Consider the following 23,327-nt stretch of genomic DNA (forward strand, 5'->3'; position numbering starts at 1 on the left):
TCTCTTCCCCGCCCCCTCGCCTGAGCCTGCCACCTTCCCGCTCCTCCCCCGCCCCCAGGTTGCTACAGCTGTTTGGTGGCGGCAAGTGCTGGGGAGGGAGGAGCGGGGACGTGGCATGCTCGGGGAGGAGGTGGAGCCGGAGCCGCGGGGAGCTTGGTTGTTGGTGGGTGCAGAGCACGCCCTAATTTTTCCCAGTGGGTGCTCCAGCCCCAGAGCACCCACGGAGTTGGTGCCTATGGTCCCTCATGAGGCGTAGGGCTTGCACAGGTGGGTTTGTCAATGTAGGGCTGCCTGTAAGGCTAGGTTTGCACCCATATGTTTGTTGGCTGCTGGAGGAGAAGAGACTGCTGCCATCGACTCCTAGCATTTAATAAGAACAGGAAAGCATTTTAGGGGGTTCTTTTTAAAGCCCATCTATTATCATATTGCCTAGAGAGCCCACCAAGATCAGGGCCCCATTTGCTAGGTGCTGTAGAAACACATGATCAGAGACAATCCTTGTCCCGAAGACTTTACCATCTAGGTCCTGTCTACCCTACAGGCACTATAGCCACAGTAACCCCATCGTGTAGACTCAGTGACAGAAGGGATTTTTCCATCGTTACAGGAACTGCACCTTCCCCAATGGCAGTCGCTAGATTGACAGAAGCATTCTTCTGTTGGTCTAGCTGCAGCTACACCAGGGGTTACAGCAGCATAGCTCCGGTCTTAGGGAGCGGATTTTTCATACCCCTCAGCGGCACAGCTATGCCAACCTAAGTTTAGGCCTCACTGTGGGAGAAAGGAAGGATTATTTCCCTTCAATTTCCACAAAAAGAATTGAGCACAAAGATTAAACAACTCGACTAAGATCACACAGAGAGTCTGTGGCAGAACAGAAATTGAACACAAATTTCCTGAGTCCCAGACTAATGCCTTAGCCGCTAGACCAGCCTTCCTCTCATCACAGAAACAATTACCTGGGTTTTACAAGGAGCAATACAGTGTCATTCCAGTTTAGACACAAAACGTGGGCAGCTTCCTTTGAACCTTTTAAGCAATGAAATAGCCATCTTCCCTACAGCTAGCCTCACCCACACTAACAGTTCATGAGTGTCCTGTTACCATCCTGGCAAATTCAACCCTGGAACTGGTAGTCAACTAGAGAAGGTGCCAAGGAAGACCACATTCTCAGGATATAAACCTGGAGCAATGCGACTAACTGTTGAAACTGTCCGAGCCAGTTGTTTGTCTCTTATGATGTTATTTTCAGGCATTGTTTCATGTCTTCTGGCAAATACAAAGAAAGGATCTATTTCATGACTGGACATGAAACCCTCTCTAGAAGAGTGTGGGTCTTTGATCGCTTCTAGTGCTTCATAAGGGGTTTATGAATCCCTTACAGCAGCTAATTAGAGGAGCTAATCTTCAGGCAACAGCAGCTCATGCTTTAAGTGCTGGAGGTCCCTGGGTCAACTTCTGCTGGCCCAAGCAGAGTTGGTTACACATATTAAAGGTCACCCTTTGTCTCCAGTGGTACCTCAGGTCATATCTACACTACAAAGTTAAGGTTTCAGAGTAGCAGCCATGTTAGTCTGTATCCACAAAAAGAAAATGAGTACTTGTGGCACCTTAGAGACTAACAAATTTGAGCATAAGCTTTCGTGAGCTACTGCTCACTTGCATCCAATAAAGCGAGCTGTAGCTCACAAAAGCTTATGCTCAGATAAATTTATTAGTCTCTAAGGTGCCACAAGTACTCTTTTTCTTACTACAAAATTAAGTTGATCTAATTTATGTCAGCATACAGCCGCCGCAGTAATTCTATCACTTGGGTGTGTCTGCACTTTGCGCCTTGTGTCAGCAGTGCATGTCCTCACCAGGAGTGCTTGTATCAACTGTACTGTCAGTGTGGGAAGGCTCCTGAAAGTCAGTAACAGTCAACATAAGCAACACTGCAGCTACACTGACTCTACATTGACCTTGACTCTACACCACTTGTGGAGGTGGAGTTATTAAGTCGGCCTAGCTGGGCAGTTACGTTAGTGGGAGTAAAATTTAAGTGTAGTTAGGCCAATGTAAACTGCCTTGCATCAACCTAACCCTGTAGAGTAGACCAGATTACCACAACACCCTCTTTACAGAGACTAGAAGGTGTCAGTGGTAACAGCTGGCAATTAATCATTTCCATTACTACTAGTAGTATTAGAGCAGCACCTAGAGGCCACAAGTAAGACCACGGCTCCATAGGGTTCACAAGTAAGACCATAGGGGCTGTACAGGCACAGTGAGAGGGGAAAAGGCTTGCCCAAGATCACACAGCACCTCGTGATGAGAGCTGGGAATGGAACCCAGGTGCCCTGAATCCCTGCCTACTAGGCAACACGGCTTTTTCTGTAGCCTGTAATTTTCTTCTGCTCCAAAAACCTGTCTGGAGAAAATAAAACTGATTCCAAATTCTTGCCAGTTTTCAGAGATGTTTGTTGCTGAAGAGTTCACTCACTGCAGGGGTGCCCCTCACGGCCAGATGTGGTGTCGCAGTTCTTTCCTGTCCAGTGCCTCTGCTGATGGTCATTTCTGTCCTCCATGGTCTCGCTTCTCAGCCCTCTGACTAGGTCACTTCAGAATCTCTCCCCTTTCTGGAGTAAACATGGAGTCCAATAAACAAAATTCAGACAACTTTGCCCCTACCCAGAGTCATTCTTCTGCAGACTCTTCACCCCTTCCTGGGTTTCGTTGGTTGTTCTCCTGCTTTTGTGCAGAGTGAGACCTCCCCAGGCTTTCTGCAGGAGGCCCAGCTCCAAATTCAGTAGTCCTTCTAGCCCTTATGTTGGGGTGTTTCTGCACCACCTTTCCCAGTGGATTAGTGGGGGAACCCAGGCCCATTCCAGTCCAAGGACCCTGTGACAACCAGCTAAGATCTGTTCCCTCAGACTCCTTCCTACAACTTCTCCTTGTGCTTACTGAATATCTGCCTCTCTCTAGGCCCTTCCTTCACTCTCTAGCAACCAGAGAAGGCCTGCAGAGTTCTTCCACCCTCACCCTGGGGCCTCCTTCTCATCAGGGCTTCCTACCTTTATGTTCACCACCCAGCTCCTCCCCCAGCTGGGCTTCATCTTAAGCTGGACCTGGCCCACTCTCCAGGCACAACCATGTGCCTTAATTGAGCTTGCTAACTCCAGTTAACCCTTTCAGTGCCAGTGTGGGGTATATAAACTATCACATTTGTGTCTGAACATGAATTTGCCCCTCGTAATCCATCTTTCTTCCGTGGGGTAACCCTGGGCCAGTCACAGCCTCCGTGTGCCCGGGGTTTGCTCATTTGTACAATTCAGATAATGAGAATGACCCAAGGCTTCATTACCTGATGCTAGTAAAACACTTTGCCCCAGTCGCCCCTTTCTGTAGATACAGCCACAAAAGAAAATTGCGGGTGGGATGCCGTGGGGATTCACCCACAGATTGCAGGGACCCATGAGAACTGGAGGGGAGGAAACTGAGACAGTGGGAAGAGTGAGTGCACCCAAAGGATTTAGAGGCAAAGTGAGGAAGGAAACAGGCATCAGCTGGGCAGGTAAATAGGGTTGAGGGTGGCTTTGTAGGGCGGCAGGGGTTACCAGATTCTGTACAAGACTGCAGGGGTGTAGCCAGAGAGGAGAGGAAGGGACTGAGGGGACTCAGACATCAGGAGGAAGTAGGGATGAGGGGTTAGAAATAGGCACTAGGAATGAGACAGTGGCAAGGCCCTGGACAGGGATGAGAAGAGTGCGGATTGGCAAGGAGCATCTCTGTAGGCTGGAGGGGCAGGGGTCAGTCAGGGGGAGAATGGTTCTGCAGTAGAGGAAGCCCCTGGTCCGTGGACTTTCCCCAGTGGTGCTGGGCAGTGCAGGAATGGAGGAATCACAGGCTAGATGAGAGGCTGGGGTTGATGGGGCAGACAGAGCGCCAGGTGTGGACATCCATATAGCTCCTCGACCTCAGGAGCAAAGCCTCCTGCCCTCTCACACCAAGGTAGGAGATGGGCCATGGCAGGGCCATGCAGGTCATGAGGGAGAGGTATTTTACAGCATTTGTGGAAAATTCCAGCCCCTCTTAATCCCCGGGGCTCCTCTGAAACCGTGACACACAGGAAGGAACCAAACAGGAAAGAATTAGAGGAAAATGCCTCTCTTCTTGTAGCCACCTTGGCTGTGCCAGGAGTTATCAGCAGCTGCCAAGCAGCCAGCCCTGCCTTCCCGCTCCCCCAGCTGCCTCTGTAAACACACAGGGGCTTACTCAGAAGATTAGACGGGAACGGCGCAAAAGACAAGAGTCTCTTTTGTAATGGGAGTGAGATTAAAGAATCAAGTGACCGGCTGCAGCTCCCAAGTGGGTTTCAGGCTCCTTAGAGCACCCGGTCTCTGTCAGGTTCAATCCCCCATGAGCCTAGGAGGCAGTGGGAGGAGGGGGGTGGCGTGTGCTGACAAAGGACCCAGCGAGGACACATGCAGGACCAAACTTCCCAAGTCTCCCGTGCAGTCCAGAAGCCTGTGCCGGTAAGTACTCGCACCCCATGGGGCTTTATCACATGGCTGGAAAGATTCCCTCAGGGACTGCTAGTTTGATCTGTCTATCTATAGTATTATACCGTGCCCATCACCATGGTATATTAGCATCCATCTTTCTGTTGTGGACACTTGATTGGGTCTGTCTGTCTGTGTGAAAGCTGGTGAATGTCCATCAGTTTCTGGATGTGATTGTTAATCCAATAGAATGACCAGAACTATTCAGCGAGTAACCAGGCAGTGGCTGTGTAGATGGTGGGAGAACAGACCTCACTCATGCAGAATGCCTGGCAGCTGGGTATCTGGCTATGCAGACTCACTGTAAATGAGGTGCGAGAGTTTTTGTCTCTTTCTGCTTGTCTATCCCAGATCCCGATACGCCAGTCCCAAAACTGATCTTACACTGCATCCCCCAGCCCCAAAGGGCAGAGAAAGCCAGCCAGCCATCCAGTCCCATCCTGCAATATTTCCACCCCAACGGGCGGATGGCAGGGAAACTACCTTAAACATCCATAGCAAAGGGAAAAAGCCTGGGAAATCGCCCGGGCCCTATGCCTGCAATAGAGGAATTAGATGGAGGTGGGAAACAGCCATTATTTACATAAAGAAGAGCTGGAGTTTTCCATGTTTGGTAAAAATTTATTCTGCATTTGAATTATGTGATGAAGAGTCTCCCTGGGCGCTTTGAGACATGAACGGCGTGTCTGTAACACACACAACACAGCCAGCTCTGTCTAATAGGTCCCCAATATAGCTATGTAAGTGTGTGTACCTTTCTGCTACATAACCTATATGTGTGCAGGTTATAGAGCAGTTAAAGTTGCAACCAGCCTTCTAAGTCCTAGAAATATATATGAAAATGTACGCATATAATGGGAATTACAAGAGGAGTTATCTACTTGGCAGACAAAGATCCCAGCTGTGCAGGTTTCTGGTATCACAGTGTGGGCTGAGAGCTAATTGTCACTGAAAATGCAACACAAAAGATACTGCCAAAGCAGTAGCATCTTAAGAAAGAGTAATAACGCTGGATATGTGTGCGTTCCTTTGGAGATGGAGGGTCAAGTTGGTCTTTGAGATGGTCAGCAATGCAGATTTCCCAGCTTTCCAGGTCCATTTCCCAGGAAGAGGGTTGATTTCATGTTTTAAAGTGTACCTGCAGTTTGGGAGCATCAGCTGGGAGTGAACACTGTCTTGTGTTCAACAATGTGTGTGTGTGTGGAGGGGGTGGGTAACAAATTCACAAGTGACAAAAGCTAGCAGGTTCAGATATGGATAAATATTCATGAATTTGAAAAAAAAAGCACACATCTAACTTTATAACTTGTATTAGTCTGTCCAATAGAGGCCTGCAGGTTCTGAACTGATATTTCATTACATCAGTTTTATGGTGGTGTAACTCCTCTTATTAATTATTATTATCATTATTATACACTCAAGGTTGTGCTAGACACCTAGTCATTAAGCTTCCAAGTGCCATTAACAGACACTGTGCTACTGGAGGGGCTGATTTCATTTCCTGAACACATTTCCTCCCTCAACATGATTCATTATGAAATATTCTGATTTAATTTATGGTTGGAGAGGTATTGCTAGAATTGCTGTTCCTACCCTGGGCATGCTCTGTCTCCAGCATTCGCACATGGTGTCCGGGGATGCTGTGCTGTAACTATCTTTCAAAAATCAGGACAGACCCATCCACCCAGCTCAGCATTAGGGGGAGCTGTCACTAGCTAGTGCAGAAAGTTCTCCATTGGCCTTTATTTGAATTTGTGAAAGAAATCACTCTGCCGGTGTTCTTGCCACTTGTGTGTTCATTTTCCAAGAACATTCTGGGAACAAGTTTCCTGGCAGGCATGGTTGCAAAAAGAACCAGCAAAATTGGAATTCACGAACCTGAGTCTTCATAATAAACACCTGATTCTAGGAGTTAGGCTCATCCAATCAGGGAACAGAAACAATATCACACAGGATCTATGTCCAGTCCAACTAACCAACTCAGCTTGAATTTTGACTATCATAGAGTCCTATGAGATGAGACAACTTCTTAATAATGGTTCAGTGAATACATTGTATAGCAAATAAATGCTAGAACATTGTAACAGCTCACAAGCAATTCATGGTCAGAAAAGAGGTGACACTCGTTAAATGGGTTATTTACTGTAAACTATTCACTCCTCTTTCCCCTGTGCTGCTGGAGTCACTTTCCTTCTCAACCTGGACATGCACTATAATCCACTGCCTCAGCATGGCATTGGGTCACATTATTGCAAGAGGTGCTGTCTGCTACTCTCAGTGTAGTGTTGGGAACGTGGCCTTGCTGGAGGTGCTGTCCTTCAGAATGTGGACACACACCTGCTTCGAAGCCCAGCATTAAGAGGACAGATACTGTGTTGTTGCCAGTGATGCCCTTCACCTGGGGGGATGCATGCTTTTCTCCCCTGCCTGATCATTGTTCTCATTTGTCCTTAATTCCCCAGAGGCCTGATGCAAAGCCCACTGAAGTCAAGGGGAATCTTTTCTCAATGTACTTAGTGCTGGGGAAAGTTGTCTGAGCAGCAGCTCTGGGCAGCAGGGACCATTTCTAGGGCCTGATCCACTGCCCTTTGAAGTCAATGGACCAAAGGCTTCAGCCTTCTTCTGAGGCTGCCAACAAGGGGCCAATTCTCCTCTGCTTTGGAACATACTCCAGAGATGTCTTGGTCTTGAAACTTCCCGCAGCAGAAATGCAGAGTGAAATGTCTAATAAAATAAACACCGGAAAGCTGTAAACCGTGATGTTGAGAAACTGCAAGCACTGACGTAACTGCAAGGAAGGGTAATCCTTCAAAGAAGGGGTCCACTACCCAAGAGGCTAGGAAACCTATAGTATGAGGAGAATTCAACTACAGGAAGCTTTCCATTGCCTTCCCAGCTTTACACTTTCTCCTTGGACAATCTGCACTGGAGGAGGAAGACTCCCCAAAGCTGACGTGAATGGAACAGGACGGGCAAGAAGATATGGATGGCTTCCTCCTTCCACACCACAGCCAGCAACACTGCCACCCACCCCCAACCCCCACCACTTGCACTCATCAAAGAGCCACAATTCAAGCCAGAGCATTCATTTGCGGGTGGGATCAACACACTTTGCTGTACTCTGATCTGTTTAAACTATCTCCACTTCGTCCTGGAGATGTGCCCAAGCCTAATTTAAAACATTTCTTAACAACTGCCTCCCCTCATCTTCCCCTCCCTCTTCCTCTCTCTTCTCATCCCCTCCTTCTCCACCAACCTATCCCTTCCCTGTTTCTGCCTCCTGTCTCCACCTTTACCTCTCTCCTTCTTCCCCATTCTCTTTCTGTATTATTTACTTTTCTCTCTCCCCTCAGAGCCTTCTTTCTTTCTTTCTTTTTCTTCCCTTTACCCTGTCTTCTCTTTACACACATTCCCAGGGGCTTTACATCACTTCTCTGGAGTCTGTTTTCAGACTTCTTCCCCTCCAACCAGAGCTGCCAATCACCCAGGCTCTAGGTCTGTGTCCCAGTCACTGTGTCTCTGCCGGAGCAGCAGGTGTGACCCTTTCTCTCTCGTTCCTGCCTTCAAATACTTTAAGCTGGTTCTGCCACCCATCCAAGGGGCATTACAGAGCTCAAGGAATTGGTAGTGACTAGGGAGCCTTTTGCTACTAGGTCACAGGATAAACCTAGCCCAGGTCAGTTAGTGGCTGAATATTGATACCACCGAGGGGTTGCTTTGAGCCAGTCTATGTGACAGGAATTAGTGCTTCCAGCCCAGATCTCAGGGAACAGGTCAAAATCCACCATCGCAACTGGCTCCAATCTGCCTCCTTGTCAGCTACGTCTGAAAAGAGACCAAGGACTGAATGGAGACTGTGCTCCCTTCGTGCCCCTACAGAGGCGCTTTGGGAGGGGCACCTAGCACTGCCATTGGCCATGCTCAGGACTGTCCATCCAGCATCTTTTAGGAGCACTGAATAACAGTAAAGAGAGAGCCCCTTCTCTATTCCTGAGCCTCAGTTCAGTGGCTGGAAATGGCAAGAGTCAAACACCAATCCCAACACAAAGAGACCTTAGCAATGCATTGTCCTGGGAAGGGAGGAAGGGAAAAGCTGGCAAACCATTCCCCTTCCCAGCAGCAGATTGGATTCTACTGGTAACTGTCCCAGTTACCACTGGAAGAATCTCTCAGAGAAAACGCCTGAGTAGTCCCTTCAAAGAGACCTGGACACACCATCAGCTTCCCCCACAGCACCACTGCCCTTCACTCTCCCTGGGACACTGGCCAGACTTCTTGCTTGCAACAAAGTTTGCTCTGTTGTGGGTTAGGTTAATGGAAATGGATCTTTTATGCAAGAACAGTCTGATCCAGGCTTTTTGCAGTGGATCCTTTGAGGATTCCTTAGAAAAAATTATGAGAAACATGGTGCATTTTAGCAAGATTAGTCTTTCCTGAGACAGCAAATCCACAAGTTCTACAGGCATCCAGATACTGAGGTGATGGGCATGGTATAAACACCTAGATAGATAGATAATGGTAAATCAGGGAAAGTAGAGATATGTCCTTCTGAGTCTTCCACAGCCAGAGGCTACCAGTCCAGATGTTTCATTAAAGTACCAGGGCTCAGCTCCAATCTAAACCATAGGAAATTCAACAGGCCCACCTCCATCTAGCACATATGTGCCAGCCTCACTACTTCCTGATGTTCTGGACTGTGTTTGCTTTTGATGAATGGGCCATGGTATGATTCTCTGAATTGGATTTCTGGGCCTACCTGAAATGGACTTTGGGGTGGCCCCAGGAAGAGAAGAACCTGAGTTTCTGTGCACAGCTGGGATGGACTCCTAGTGTTGCTGTTTCTGGACAATGTCCCCACACTGCACAGAAATCCTTTACTAGCTCAATCTTGCTGTACCCCAGCCTCCTTCCACCCCCTTAGCAGGTTTCCTGATGGCCTCAGTGTCTCCATGTTTTGTTTCTCACAGGCTCTGTGATGACGGTGACGTACACAAATCGAGTAGCTGATGTCCGCCTGGGCACCTTCTCACAGCTCCTGCTCCGATGGAAAGGGAGTATCTACAAACTCCTCTACTGTGAGTTCTTCATCTTCATCACTTTCTACTTCAGCATCAGCCTCACTTATAGGTAAGCTTCCTCTTTCACCTGAGCCCTGAGAGACCCATCCAGGTTCTGCCCATTGTTCGGGCTGTGTGGGTTGGGGGATAATGATACTGGCTACTGGGGAAAAGGAACTGGGCAAGAAATGTTCAGTACAGGTCCTAACCTGGTGAAGCAGTGTCGTGATGGTGCATTGCAGAGGTTCCATTTCCCAAGAACAGTGGAGACTTGCTCCCTGGATCTGCTGAGACGTGAAGAGAGGAAAGCTCTTTCCTCACTGTTCCAATATAGTTTACTACCTGACAGCTTTTCGTTATCAATGGGGTTAGAGTTTCTCCCAGGTTACTCGTGAAATATACACAGGGTGACCCTTCTCCTTAGAAGAAGCCTGGATTCTCTGTGAAGGGAAAGTAAGTTATGTATGATGGTTACCCATCCTTCCAGAAAAGAGCAGTTTATGATTAAATGAATGCAGATAAGCTGGATGTGCATATACAGGTGTTCTGGGCCAAGGTGTTCAAAGCACCACAGCCTGGCAGGAGTACTCTGAAAAAACGAGGCTTACACACAGCTGTGAGTTATTGACTTTACTGAAGGTTAGTGACCCACTCGCAACGGGGACTCCAAGCGTTGCAGTCATGGAGACGGGGAACCCAGCACACCAGAGGTCTGCCTGGGATGGAGTCCGACGGAGGGGCAGACAGCCAGCATTAATAAGCACTACACAAAAACAGCTCATGAATATAGAAGTAGGTACTTTCCAAAAGAGGTTTTCTGCTACCTGGCAAAGGGCCATACGAAGTAGTTGTAACTGGCCGAGAAGGCCGGTTCTAGCTGGGTTTCTATGTCCTACAATAACCTATCAGCGCGAGACAGCGGAATTTCCCTAGCTAGGCTGTAACAAAGTCTTCCGCAGTCCCCTACAACAGGGGACATCTCCACCCCTCAGGAAGATGGTTTCTCTGGGCTTAGATAGTGGAAATACAGAAGATAACTCCCGGAAGGGTGCTTTTGGGAAGAGATCCCTTAGATTGCACAGCCTGGCATTTCCTCTGGTGTCTCTCCTGGAGCAGACAGGGGATACTAGTTTGTTGTGGAGTCTGGTGCAGGGGTCATGTGTTCTGTGACTCTGTCTCGCTCAGCTCACACAGCTGAGCTAAGGTGTATCTAGGTGGCACTGAGGCTAAGGCAGGAAAGCAGCTCTGTATAAAAGCAGAAGCAGCTCCCTCCCAGTTTGCTACTATTAGAGTCTGAATGAGAGGCATCAGAATAGAGATTACAATTAATTTAAATTCACCATGGTGCTAAATCCAGTTCAATGGTACATTTCTGGTATCGTACAACATCTCTGTACTGGCCACTACGCCTCTCCTGGCTTGGACATTTGTGTATTGCCCATAGAGTCAGAACGAAGGTGTCAGGCATTGTTTCCGATAGTCAGGCCTAGTGGCTGCAGCCTAGGCCACAGCTAGGCATAGGGTTGGGTCTGAGCCAAGCGTGGTCCTGGAATCAAGATCTGGGGGCAGGCTGGAGTCAAAACCGAAATCAGAGTCTGTAGACAGGATCAGAACCATAGCCAGAGTCCAGGTGCAGCCAGAGATCAAAGCTGGGTGGTCAGAGTCCCGAGACAAGACAAGCTGATACCAAAGCCGGAGTCCAGACAGGTGCCGAAGGTAGAAACCGGATAGTCAAAGTCCAAGGGCTGGGGGGAGATCCAGAGGCAGAAGAAAGGTTGGAGAAGGTCAGTGACTCGGCTGGAGTGAGGCTACTGCAGGGCAAGGACAGGACTCAGGCAGGACTGGGGCTGCAGCTGGAATCTGGTGCACTGTGAGGCAGCAGGAGAGCTCCTGGCTGGGTAGCACTATTACTCAGTCTGCTCTGCTCTGCATCTCTGCTGGGGTTGTGGAAATACCTGAGCCTGGGGTCATCTGACGCAGTCTCTGCTACTGTATGCCTGAGGGCTGACAAACTCACTGCAGCACCTGAGCCAGCAGCCCTAGTTTGGCTGCAAGTTTGCCTCACAGCAGGCCAGGAAGTATCTCCTGAGTGGCCACTGGGTCATTTCCTTTAGCATAAGCATCTCCTAGATGTGATGGCAACATGTTTCATGTGGTGCATCCCCTGGGTAAGACAAAGTGGAGCTCCTTTGGACACCTCTCCTGGGTTGACAAGCGAGGTGTTTCCCATGGAACATCTCCTAGGTCAGAGAGCATAGTGGTTTCATTGGCTTTGCTCATGGACTCCCATCCACACAGGGCTGGGAAGGGTGAAGTCTCTTCTGAGCGGCTGATAGCGAGACTGTGCCTCTGGGTTTCCTTTGCAGGCTGATCCTGAATGCAAGCCAAAGGCTGATGTTTGAAAAGCTGGCTCTGTATTGCAACAACTATGCTGAGCTGATCCCTGTGTCCTTCGTGCTGGGTAAGGAGTGTGCGGCTGGGTAGTGGGATGGTGCTTCCCCTTCCTATCCGGACACTGCTCTGCAGGCCGTTGGGTTGCACTGGGGACATAGCTAGCCACTCCTCCCCCGCAGACCCTGCTCTATCAGACAGGTGTCTGGATGGACTCATTCGGCCAATTCCGCCCTAGGTTTCTACGTGACCCTAGTGGTATCTCGCTGGTGGGGTCAGTACGAGAGCATCCCATGGCCCGACCGCATCATGAACCTGGTCTCCAGTAACGTGGATGGACAGGACGAGTACGGGCGCCTTCTGCGGCGCACCCTGATGCGCTACAGCAACCTTTGCAGTGTGCTGATCCTCCGCTCAGTCAGCACAGCTGTCTACAAGCGCTTCCCCAGCATGGAGCACATTGTGCGAGCAGGTAGGTTCCCTCTCCATCTCTTGCGCAGTTGCGAAGCCTAAGCCAGAGGCTGCTACAGTCCTGGGAGGGCTGGCTGGGTCGAGGTGTGGTGGCAACAACTGCATGACCTCGTGATACAGAGATACCCACTGGAATCCTCGTGGCTCAGGAGACCAGGGCTAGGGGGGCAATCCGTGAAATCAAAACTAATCTATCTGACCCAGACAAGAAGTGCAGGGGACAGGCAATGAGCATTATGGGCACAATCCTGTAAAGTGCGAGGTGACTGCTGGAGGTGCTGATCACCTACCACCGGTATTTCTGGGGAACTGAGGACTCCCAGCCCATCCAGGAACTGCTCAGGCTTGAGCCCTATGTCATTAACGCCCGCACTACTGCTACCAAGGAGAGAATGCATCTTTGAGATTGACCTAGCCAATCATGCTTTTTCCTGTTGTTTGAGCTTCGAAATAGTGCAATTGAAGGCTAGTTTCTGATCACAATTAATTTGTCCTCTACTGTGTGCATGCACACACGTTGGTTACTGCAGGTTTGGGGTTGTGTACCCTGATTTGTTATTGCAGGGCTGCTTCTGAGGACACTGGGCTGTATACACTTGCTCTTTATTGCAGGGTTCATCAGCAAGATGTAGTGGCAGGCTCTGGTTTGTTTCTGTAGTGTCACTGGGAAGAACAGGATGGCTTTCATTCCTGCTCCCATTGATACTTTGTTATTGTAGGTTTGCTCATGAGCTGCGCTGACATGGTGAAATGCTCCCCTCACTGCAAAGGGCCAGCAGAGCCCTCTGCACTACTTGAGCCTTCAGCATGAGTCTAAGTGCTGGGGCTTGAACAAGCCTCCTGCACTGGGGTGGATTTTGCCCATGATCAGTCATTGTTGTGCATGATTAAGCATTGTAAATTATGCTCATGGGGGAGTGGCTTTTGACAATTTATGTACTGTTGGAGGGGAAGGAGGGAGTACACATTAAGAGAATAACACAGATGAAAGAAGCACATAAAGGCAAATAAAAGTTGAGTCTCTCATAACCATAGGGTTCAGAGTAGCAGCCGTGTTAGTCTGTATTCGCAAAAAGAAAAGGAGTACTTGTGGCACCTTAGAGACTAACAAATTTATTTGAGCATAAGCTTTCGTGAACTACCAGCTCACTTCATCGGATGCATTTTCTGCAGTGTCCGGAAATGCATCCGAAGTGCATCCGAAGTGAGCTGTAGCTCACGAAAGCTTATGCTCAAATAAATTTGTTAGTCTCTAAGGTGCCACAAGTACTCCTTTTCTCATAACCTTAAATCTCATATACATTCCTGACCTGTTTCTCAGATTGTTGCGCTCTCTGGTGGTCATTGAAGGTCATTGCTTTTCATTCAGCTTTCTACTTTTTTACCTTGTTTTCTCTGGTTTTGTTAAATATGGTTTGTCTTTGTCAGTCAGCAAATCAGCACCTTGAACATCAGATTTACTTCAAACATAGAGCAGCTCATAGCAAAGAGAATTCTGACAGCAGCTTAGCTGCAGGTAACCCCAGACAGTAGCGATGTGGTCAGAGATTTCATCTCTTTAAAGGCCTTTTGTTGATAATGATCTCGACCAGATAGGATTCGTGGTCAGAGGCCCTGGGGCTTTTTCACCTTCCTCTGCAGCGTGGGCCACGGGTCACTTGCAGGAGGATTCTCTGCATCCTGAAGTCTTTAAACCGCGATTTGAGGACTTCAGTAGCTCAGACATAAGTCAGGGGTTTGTTACAGGAGTTGGTGGGTGAAATTCCGTGTCCTGCGTTGTGCAGGAGGTCAGACTACATGATCATAATGGTCCCTTCTGACCTTAAAGTCTATGATTAAAGTCTATGATTCTGATGTACGTTCTGAGCAGCAGTTCGGAAGCCAGCAATTTGATTGTTTTAGTTCTCGTACTGACTGTGTAACCTTGAGCAAGCCACAGCTGTATTATGCCTCAGTTTCCCCATCTACAATTCCTGCTGTTTACCAAAAGAAATGATAATAGTTCTTATCAGGGGTGTTGTGAGGGTTATTTAGTTGTGTGGGATGTGTCCAATATTGTTAGGGGGGTGCTTCATGGGTGGAACATCTGTTATTCCTCTTCAAAAGGCATGACTGCCTGACATGAATGACACATTCTAGAGCTAATGCATTGCACATTTGTCCCCAGTGGGTTTCCATAAAAGCCTCTTACAAAGCAACAGTGAGCCCCAGCATTGAGAACAAGGAGGGAGGACGCCAGGTTTCAGGCTTCACTAGATACACAGGGTAATTGCAGTCTGCTCCAGAGGAGTTTGTAATTACATGGCACTGACCCTGTAAATATCCTGCTCCTCTGATGTAAACACCTCATGCAATACCTGGTGTTTACAGATGCTTTCACTGGAAATACCCTGACCCATGGGCCCCATCCTATCAATACTCTGCCCCTTCTGGGTAATTACTCTGGAAGTAACCTGCCATCTTAGGGTAATTGCCTCTAAATACCCTGCCTCCAGATGGCACCTACCCCACAGATATTCTGCCCTTTGGAACTACTCCAGCTTGCATAACTTAGAACTACTTAGGCTACTCAAAATTATGCCAGGACTGGTTTGGCCAAAGACCAGGAGAGCAGAAAGATGGCTTAAGAGCTTTCCCCCTTCTCCCCTCTGCTCCTACACTGATCACAGCTCGCTCAGACCGAGGAATAAGGGCCACTGAGTGCAACATAGGTGTAAAGAGCTACCAGATCAGATGCACAGGGGATGTGGCAGCAGGAATGAGCCCCTTTCTATCAGACAGTGGGGGCCTGGCCCTTTGAACACTGACTGATTTTCCACACTGAGAGAACTCTTAGGATAAGCCCAGGATGCAATGCTGACCTCTAGACAGGGAACACAACCGGTGTGGGAGGTTGTGCGTGTCACAGTGGAGAGCTCAGAGGTGCATGCCAACACTTTGTGAGAGGCAAAATCCCCAACCAATCAGAACTCCAGTCAGGCTCTGCTGCCTTAGGTAGGGCTCTGCATCTGGAGCCTCTCTTTCTCCTTGGTCCAAAGCTGGCCTGCTGATTTGCAGGGCCAGAGGCATGTGGGGACAGGCACATGAGTTTCCACAAGAGACGGGGCCAGCCTGTGAGTGGCAGAACTTCCATGGGATCTCCTGATGTGTGGGTCAATTTGCTTTGCTAGGTGAACACCCACCCCAGCTTCCCTTTCACAGGAGCCTGCGGGTTTTTCATGTGTCAAGGAAAGACTGGAAAGGAGAGGCTCTCTATTGTCTTCCATCCCCCATCTCCTCTTGCCCATTTAGGCCTCATGACCCCAGAAGAGCACAAGAAGTTTGAGAGCCTGAACTCTCCCCACAACAAGTTCTGGATCCCCTGTGTGTGGTTCTCGAACCTGGCTGTGAAGGCACGGAACGAGGGCAGAATCCGGGATAGCGTGATGCTCCAGGGCATCCTGAACGTGAGTTCTGGAAACAGCCAGATGGCATGTTGAGAATGAACCAGCCCTGCCCTCCTTTCTGGGTGGAGCTTCCTGCTGGTCCCCCAGGGGAGCAGGGAGGGTGAGGTGGGGCTTAGAGACTGTACCAATCACATCCATGGTGTAACTCTATTAACTTCAATGGGAAATGTGCCCACTCATATCTATCACTCAATAGAGGGGAGAAAATGGGACATTAGACCAATGCGGTGTGGGGTCCACTAGAACAGCAAGTGTGTGAGACAGCCCAGGACGCTAGACAAAGAGACTGTTGCTCTTCTCTCACCCTGCTTTAGAAGGATGTAATGCCATTGACTCCAGAGGAGTTACTCCCAGTTTGGACTGGTGTGAGAGGAGAATCAGGCCCTGACTCCAGTAGAAAAAGGGTCCCTTCAGGACAAGCCAGAGGTCCCACTGGTGCTCCAGTGTGGTGGTGGGGAGGCCAGAAAGCTCAATATTTAAGAATAGGCAAAGCCCAGGACCATAGAAAGTGAATTCCTGACCTACCTGGGAGGTATGTCCCCTTGGTGGAGGAGTCTGGAGGGGAAGGAGCATGGGAGGGTGTGAGTGTGAGGTAGCTTTTCTGTGGAGGGGACCCATTCCTTTTTCTCTGGTGTTCCCCACTCCAGGAACTAAACACCTTGCGTAGCCAGTGTGGGCGACTCTATGGGTATGACTGGATCAGCATCCCGCTGGTCTACACTCAGGTGAGTGCAGGAGGCCTTCTGTAGCCGCTGCCCCACCCAATGGCCTCTGCAAGGCAAATCACTGCAACCAGAGACAAAATGTGCTAAGAAACAGGCAAGGCTCTTTAATACACATGTGGTCCTGCCCATAAACCCCCAGATATGCCCCATATCCACACATGCCGCCCCCCCAATGCATACCCTACATACACAAACTTTCCCGCATACATAAACACCGATTTATGCAGCAAACACGTGTATCCCAGCACACATGCACTGACACACGCACTGATTCCAGGCATGCACACCCACATTCCTCATCAATTCACAGACAACCCATAGACAAACCTATGGTTGGTGACCCATGTGTCCCTACACACATGAATGAACTCCAGACACACACACACACACGTATACCTCCTACATATATACACCTCCAAAGCCTGCTCATCAGCCTGGAAATGCATCAGCTTCTCCCCACTCAACAATGCTGGTACCTTAGCCCCGAGGACACTGCTCTAGGGGTACTGGAGAATGCAACACAGGTTTGAGTGGGAGGTGCCATCGACACTCTCTGTGTGCAGAGAAAGCTGTTTATCTGCATTGGACACAAGGCACTCTCACCATTCAGTAGCTCTCTGGCAGCAACACTGGGACAGACAGCTTGGCACCAGCCCCCTGGTTTGTATAATGCAGCTGCTTAGGCAATGCTCACTCCTACTAGTGTGGTCTGCTGCGAAAGAGGAACCACTCCAGTTCCGGATGGCTGTGAAGGCAAAGCTTAGTGGGGGATTTATTTAGAGCCCTGTGCAAATCAGATTCTCCTGCAAACCAGGATCAAAGGCAAGAGAATGTCAAGGCCACAGCTAGTCACAGTGGTGTTCCACAGGAGTTCAGTCACTATGGGTGGCCATTAGATGCTTTCCTGGAGTGCACAGCACAGCGCTACACCACCTCTGCTCACACCCTCATGCGCACACACACTGTGCACTGATTCCCTGCGCTCGCAATGTCAGCTCCACGCAGCGTTCAGCTCTTCAGGGTGACTAGGCATCCATAGACAACAGGGAACTGCACAGCTCAAGCCATGTCCTAGAAGTACAGAGTGGGGATTCAGCTAATAATGGGGCATGACCAGGGGTTGTTAGTTCACCATGGATCCTTGGCTCCAGGGCCAGAATGCCGAGCAAGACCAGCCTGCTGAGGCTGCACTTTCTGGGTGGGAGGAAGGTCAAGCGCTCAAGGAGGAAGAGTCTGCCCATGCAGGCTCCTCAATCATGATAATGGAAACAGTTTCTCGCTGCTTCCAGGCACCTGCAATGGGAGTTCTGCCAGAGATATCCAGCCACAGTCCCCTGACCCAGGGCCCTGCTCCCCCATGCATTGTGAGCCAGACATGTCCACAAGTGCCCCTGAAGCTTTGCCATCCCGGCTTGGGTGCTTTGCTACAGGCCATGGGGTTTGTCCAGAGCAGGATGGCAGGCCACCTGGCAGTGTTGCCAACTCACAAGTCTTGCCGTATTTGTTTTTGTCTCTGAAAGCCCCAGCTTCTGGCATCAGGAGATGGCATGAGAATCTCAGTTTGCATTAAAAAACAAGAAGAAAGTTTCCAGCCCTCATGGTTTGTAGAGAAAAGCTTGAAAATGTGCCACAAGTGAAACCCGTAGGCTGAGAAACCAGAAGGCCAATTAAAAATAGATGTATATAAAAACCCCTCACGTTTTAAATCAATCCCATCATTTCCGGGAGCCAGACTCATGGTTTTTGAAAGTTTGGGGTTGGCAATACTGTAGGTAGCACCCTGCTGGGAATTTTAGCAACCTCCAGCATTTGGGCCACACTGGTATCTCTTGGTTTCCACAAAGAACCAGGCCAAGAACCAGCAACCCAACAGACCCATTGCTCCGGTAGGGAAGACAGCACTTTGCCACCCAGCTGGTGGTCTCTGCATCTGGGGCAGAGCTGGCAAGACTCCCTCAGTGTTTTGCCACCCAGCTGAGACATGGGGCACTCAGGGAAGTTTTCTGGGGGCAGGAGAGGGAGACCAGATTGCGCTTCCCAGCTCTGCAGCTGATTTGTTGTGCAGCTTTGGGCAGGTCACACAAACACTTAGTGCCTTAATTTCCACATTGGCCCTCATGGGGGTGTTGTGAGGCTTCACTGCCTCTAAGACATGTGCTTTGCAGGTGGATGGTGCGGTAGAGGGACAAAGCATTAGCTGTGCTGTCCCTGGGTCTAGCTTTTCCCCAGAGTTATATGGTCATTGAGGGAACAGGGAAATAATTTGCAGGGGGTGGAGGGCAATTAAAAATGGCTGCAGCAGAAAGACACCTTCCTGCTGAGAGGGAGGTGGATTGGGGCAGTGCCTGTCCAGAGAAGCACCCAGCTTTGCCTTCTGAAACACAGTCTTAGAAAGGCCGCAGAGTGAGCAGCCCTGCAGAGCTCCTCAGCAGCCTGCAGTAGTCTGGAGGGGAATCTGAGGAAGGATGGAAGGAAAGCAAGCTAGGAACTGAGATCTGTTTCTAACTGCATCCCCCTGCCCTTCCCCAGGTGGTCACAGTGGCCGTTTACAGCTTCTTCCTGGCCTGCCTGATTGGCCGGCAGTTCTTGGACCCAGAGAAGGGGTATCCTGGCCATGAGCTGGATCTGATTGTGCCTGTCTTCACTCTCCTGCAGTTCTTCTTCTATGCTGGCTGGTTAAAAGTGAGTCCAAGGAAACATGCCCTGACCTTCTGGGAGCCTCCTTTCCCCAACATGGGAAGCCTGGAATTGATTCCAGACCCAGGCAGGAATTTCTCAGATCACTCTGGGGGACATCCCACTGTCCGAGTCATTCAGGCCCTGCACTGCCATACAACAGGCCCACATTCAAGTCCCAGTGCTTAGCTTTCTCTGTCTAGGCCAGCAGAGGCTGAGGGCACTGCCAAGGTCTTCCCTGTATCTGAGTGCACCTCCTTGCAGGAGATCTGGATTCACATCCTAAGCCCAGGGACCTATCACTTGGGCCTGACCAGCTGGTGAGTGCTCTGAGGCAGTTGGCTTCATTGGCCCTGAGGAGAATTTTTCTGTGGCCATCCCTCTGGCTGAATCCAGGAGTTGCAGTGACTGACTGACGGGAGGCCTGGCTTCCTTCTCCTCAGCTGCAAGGCTAATGGAGTGTAACACAGTAAACAGCAAACCCACATTACCACTAACTGTCCCAGAAGCCACAGGGCAGCTAATCTTCCCTTTTTAACTCCCTCACTGCTGCTGATTGGAAGAAGAAATGTAGCTGAAATGTGCTCCCAGGCCTAGTGCTGGAGCACAGAGTCGCAGTGGCCCTGCAGGTTGCTCTCTCAGGAAGGGGATTTGAACCCTTGCCATGTGCTCTCAATGCGCAGGTGGCTGAACAGCTCATCAACCCATTTGGAGAGGATGATGACGATTTTGAAACCAACTGGCTCATCGACAGGAACCTGCAGGTAATGGTCGGACCTGATCCCACACGGCTGGGCCATCAGAGATGAGAGCGGAGACAGGGTAGCACCCAGGGATTGAGTAGATTTGTGGCTCCAGGTCTCCAAACACGAGGAGAGAGGTCATGTGGCACCTCTTCTCTATCATCCCTGGTTCCTGCTCTGCGCTGCAGACAGGGGGTGGGGGGTCTGCATGTGTGATGAAGAAGCCCAGCTCCTTGTTCCCTCAGTAGCCGAGGAACCAGGCCACGTGCATGGAAGATTATGGAACAAGATCTGCCACACCACTGAGCATGTGACTTTCTGCGTATGCTGCTCCAGCTACATGATGGCTGGCAAAAGTGCGAGAGGGGCTGTGTCCCTGCATGCTCCTCCTGTGTCCTTCTCTATCCAGCCCAGGTAGCCTGTGCTCAAGGCTTTACGTGACTTGTCTATCTCTCACTGCACTCCCACTGCTGCATTGTGCTGTGCCATTCCGGCCCCTTTTCCCCTCAATGATCTTGTGCATTTTCCACACAGATTCTTGGGCCTAGAACAATCTCCTTCCTACTGGGGACCAAGCAACAAACTCCACCTTCTAATCCTCCTAAAATACACCGTTCTGTACTCCAAATAGTGACTCCCTCACTTCACTTCCCTTCGCTTCAATTTAAACAACATTGTATACATAAAGAACAACCCTCCTAACTAACAATCCATGTACCAAACCCAGCCGCTTATTCATTGGGTGCTTTCCTGTTGCATCCCTTCCCCACTCGTAGTCAGATTGCAAACTCTTTGGGGAAGAGAATTTGTTCTCTTAAATGAAGGTATTGCACCATGCAGAGTGATAATTTTACCCCCTTGAGTCTGACATTCCCATCATCCCCTGCAGGTCTCCCTTCTCGCTGTGGATGACATGCACCAAGATCTGCCCCTCATGGAGAAGGACCTGTACTGGAACGAGTCCTACCCCCAGCCACCCTACACCGCAGCCACTGCCGAGTATAAGCGAACATCATTTCTTGGCTCAACCTTTGACATTAGGTGAGTGAAAGCTTTCCTGCCACATGAAATTATTAATGGAGGCCAGATTTACACCCCAGCCCAAGGCCACAATGTGTCAAATTATCTCTGGACTTTACCAATGCTCTTCTAGGAAGGTAGCGGGTTCTTCCCCTGCCACAAATGTCCCCGCTCTGGAGTTCAGTGTTTCTCAAATCCTCCTTTACATGTGAAATCATGGTAAGAGATTGTGGCTATATAGCCCAGAGGGAGAGAGAGATTCAACTTCCTTAGTCAAAACATGTTTGTGTTTGCATCGCTTTGTGTGTAACGATGCCTCTGCCTGTCTCCAATACGAGTGTCCACAACTATGTGCCTGTTACTGCTCCCCATAGCAATACAGAGGAAGACATCAGGGGCTGAGGTTTGCCAGTGCTTGCCCTGTGCTGCAATCCTCCCCCCGAGCTTCACTGATCTCTACTCACTATTCTAGTGGAAGGCAAAAGTCCATTCATCAAGGTCCTTCCTACACACTCTGGAGGAAAATTCCATCCAGAATTCGCAGAGTCACTGTATGTAACAACCTGTTTTGCCTCTTCCCAGCATGCAGAAAGAAGAGATGGAATTTCAGCCGCTAGAGCAAATTAAAGAGAACGAGGAGGCGAACCACTCTACACCACTGTTGGGACATCTGGGCCGCCTGCTGGGGGTCCAGTCACCGAGTTTCTCCAGGTCATCCTCCCGGATGAACCAGCCACGCAAGAGGAATGACCCCTTGTCCCCCTTCCCTCATTACTTGTACCAGGATGTAGGGAAACCTGGAGTGCCAATCAGCCCCTGCAGTACCAATCAGCAAAAGGGAGACTCCTCCCACCCAGGCTCCAGTTCACAGGAGCAATGGGACAATGAAGACAGAAAACTGAGAGAGTTTGATGCCTTCGTGTCAACCCCCTTCTTTGAGAGACCTGGCTTTTATAGCGCTCCACAGACACCAATCAGCTCCATCCCGCTGATCTTCCCATCCAGGCGCCCAGGACGCAAGAAGCCCCCTGCTCTCTCCAGCATTGTGGCCTGTTCGACTTCAATGAGAGACAACTTTGCCAACCTGTCACCTTCCAGGGCTAATGATGTGGACAAAAGCCAGAGCTCCCTTGGTTCTGCAGTTAAGGAAACTTTTGTTTGGCCAGGAGAGCGAGACAAAGCCCCAGACTCCCTGGTGGTGACAGTAGAGGAAGGAGAGAACACCATGTTGAACAATAAAATGAATGAGGTTGCCCCTGCTAGGAGCCCAGGGCTTTTATCGGAAAGCCCCAAGTTTCCCTTCCTAGCAGAGACCCCAGACCATGAAAAACAGGGCAGCTTCAAGAGCTTGAAGAGTCTGAAAGGCCGCCGACATCCCTGGCAAACTCTAGAGAACATGACACCAGCAGCCACTCCAAACTCGGATAATCCCAGCAACTTTCATACTCCCAGCATGAGAACCCCTGGTGGCAGTGGGCCCCTCTTCTTTTCATTCACTCCTGTGACATCCCCAGTGCTGGAGAGGTCACGCTTAGGGAACTCGGGCACCGTTCCTAGTCCAAGATCAGACGATACATCCAGTGCCCCAGTCCAGGCTTCCATAGAGGTTTCTGGGAGTGGAAGAGAGACAGGAAATGGAAATGTTAGTGCTCATCACACTGAGGAACAGAGGAGAGCAGAGAGTGCCTCACCCAATGACTCCGGTATCTCCTTAGCCGAGGGTGACTATGTGGGGCTGATGGAAGTGATCATGGAAGCCAGTGAGAATGTGTCTGATGAAGGGAAAGTGGATAGATACAGCTAAATGAAGAGACCAATTGATTCCTTCTGACTGCTGAGATACCCACCCTGTTAAGAATACTGCAGTGTCTTTATACCAAAAAAAATTGGTGCTCAAGACATAAGAAGCAATACAACCATACCAGCCATGTACTGCCAAAGGGTGGAGCTTCAGTACCTGATGGCATGAACTTGTTCCCAGTGCCAGTTTACCAGCAATGAACCTGGTGCAATAGAGTGTACAAGAACAGTTCATGGAACTTCAGTGTCACACCTTTGGTAATACCTATACAATTAAAGCAAAAAATAATTTTATAAAATTCTTCATAAATTTCAAGTACATGAGAATGGAGCAACATAGGCCACCAGCCTTTTGGCAATTCGGGCACAGACACAGATTAACTCAGAAGCCTGTTTCCTAAATATGCCTGGAATGTTGACCCATCTTACAAAACCACACTACCACTCAGCCTTACTG

The 23,327-nt window shown here is 49.6% G+C and overlaps 1 protein-coding gene across 1 annotated transcript; it reads left to right on the forward strand.

The window, feature by feature from the left end:
• Positions 1 to 4,266: 4,266 nt before the first annotated feature.
• BEST1 (bestrophin 1) lies at positions 4,267 to 23,169 on the forward strand. The gene is made up of 10 exons (XM_038406032.2): positions 4,267 to 4,514; positions 9,509 to 9,668; positions 11,965 to 12,059; positions 12,228 to 12,461; positions 15,752 to 15,906; positions 16,554 to 16,631; positions 19,161 to 19,313; positions 19,991 to 20,071; positions 20,940 to 21,091; positions 21,653 to 23,169. The coding sequence occupies exons 2-10, from the start codon at positions 9,517 to 9,519 to the stop codon at positions 22,872 to 22,874; spliced, it is 2,322 nt and encodes a 773-aa protein (XP_038261960.1). The 5' UTR covers positions 4,267 to 4,514; positions 9,509 to 9,516; the 3' UTR covers positions 22,875 to 23,169.
• The last annotated feature ends 158 nt before the right edge of the window (positions 23,170 to 23,327 follow it).

This window comes from Dermochelys coriacea, chromosome 6 (genome assembly GCF_009764565.3).
Source record: "Dermochelys coriacea isolate rDerCor1 chromosome 6, rDerCor1.pri.v4, whole genome shotgun sequence".
NCBI lineage: Eukaryota > Metazoa > Chordata > Testudines > Dermochelyidae > Dermochelys > Dermochelys coriacea.

Excerpts from the sequence above, each read along its gene's own strand:
- BEST1 (XM_038406032.2), top strand. The coding sequence starts at position 9,517 with ATGACGGTGACGTACACAAATCGAGTAGCTGATGTCCGCCTGGGCACC. Across the intron at positions 12,462-15,751 it reads GGAGCACATTGTGCGAGCAG|GCCTCATGACCCCAGAAGAG; the intron begins GTAGGTTCCCTC and ends TTGCCCATTTAG. Across the intron at positions 16,632-19,160 it reads TCCCGCTGGTCTACACTCAG|GTGGTCACAGTGGCCGTTTA; the intron begins GTGAGTGCAGGA and ends GCCCTTCCCCAG.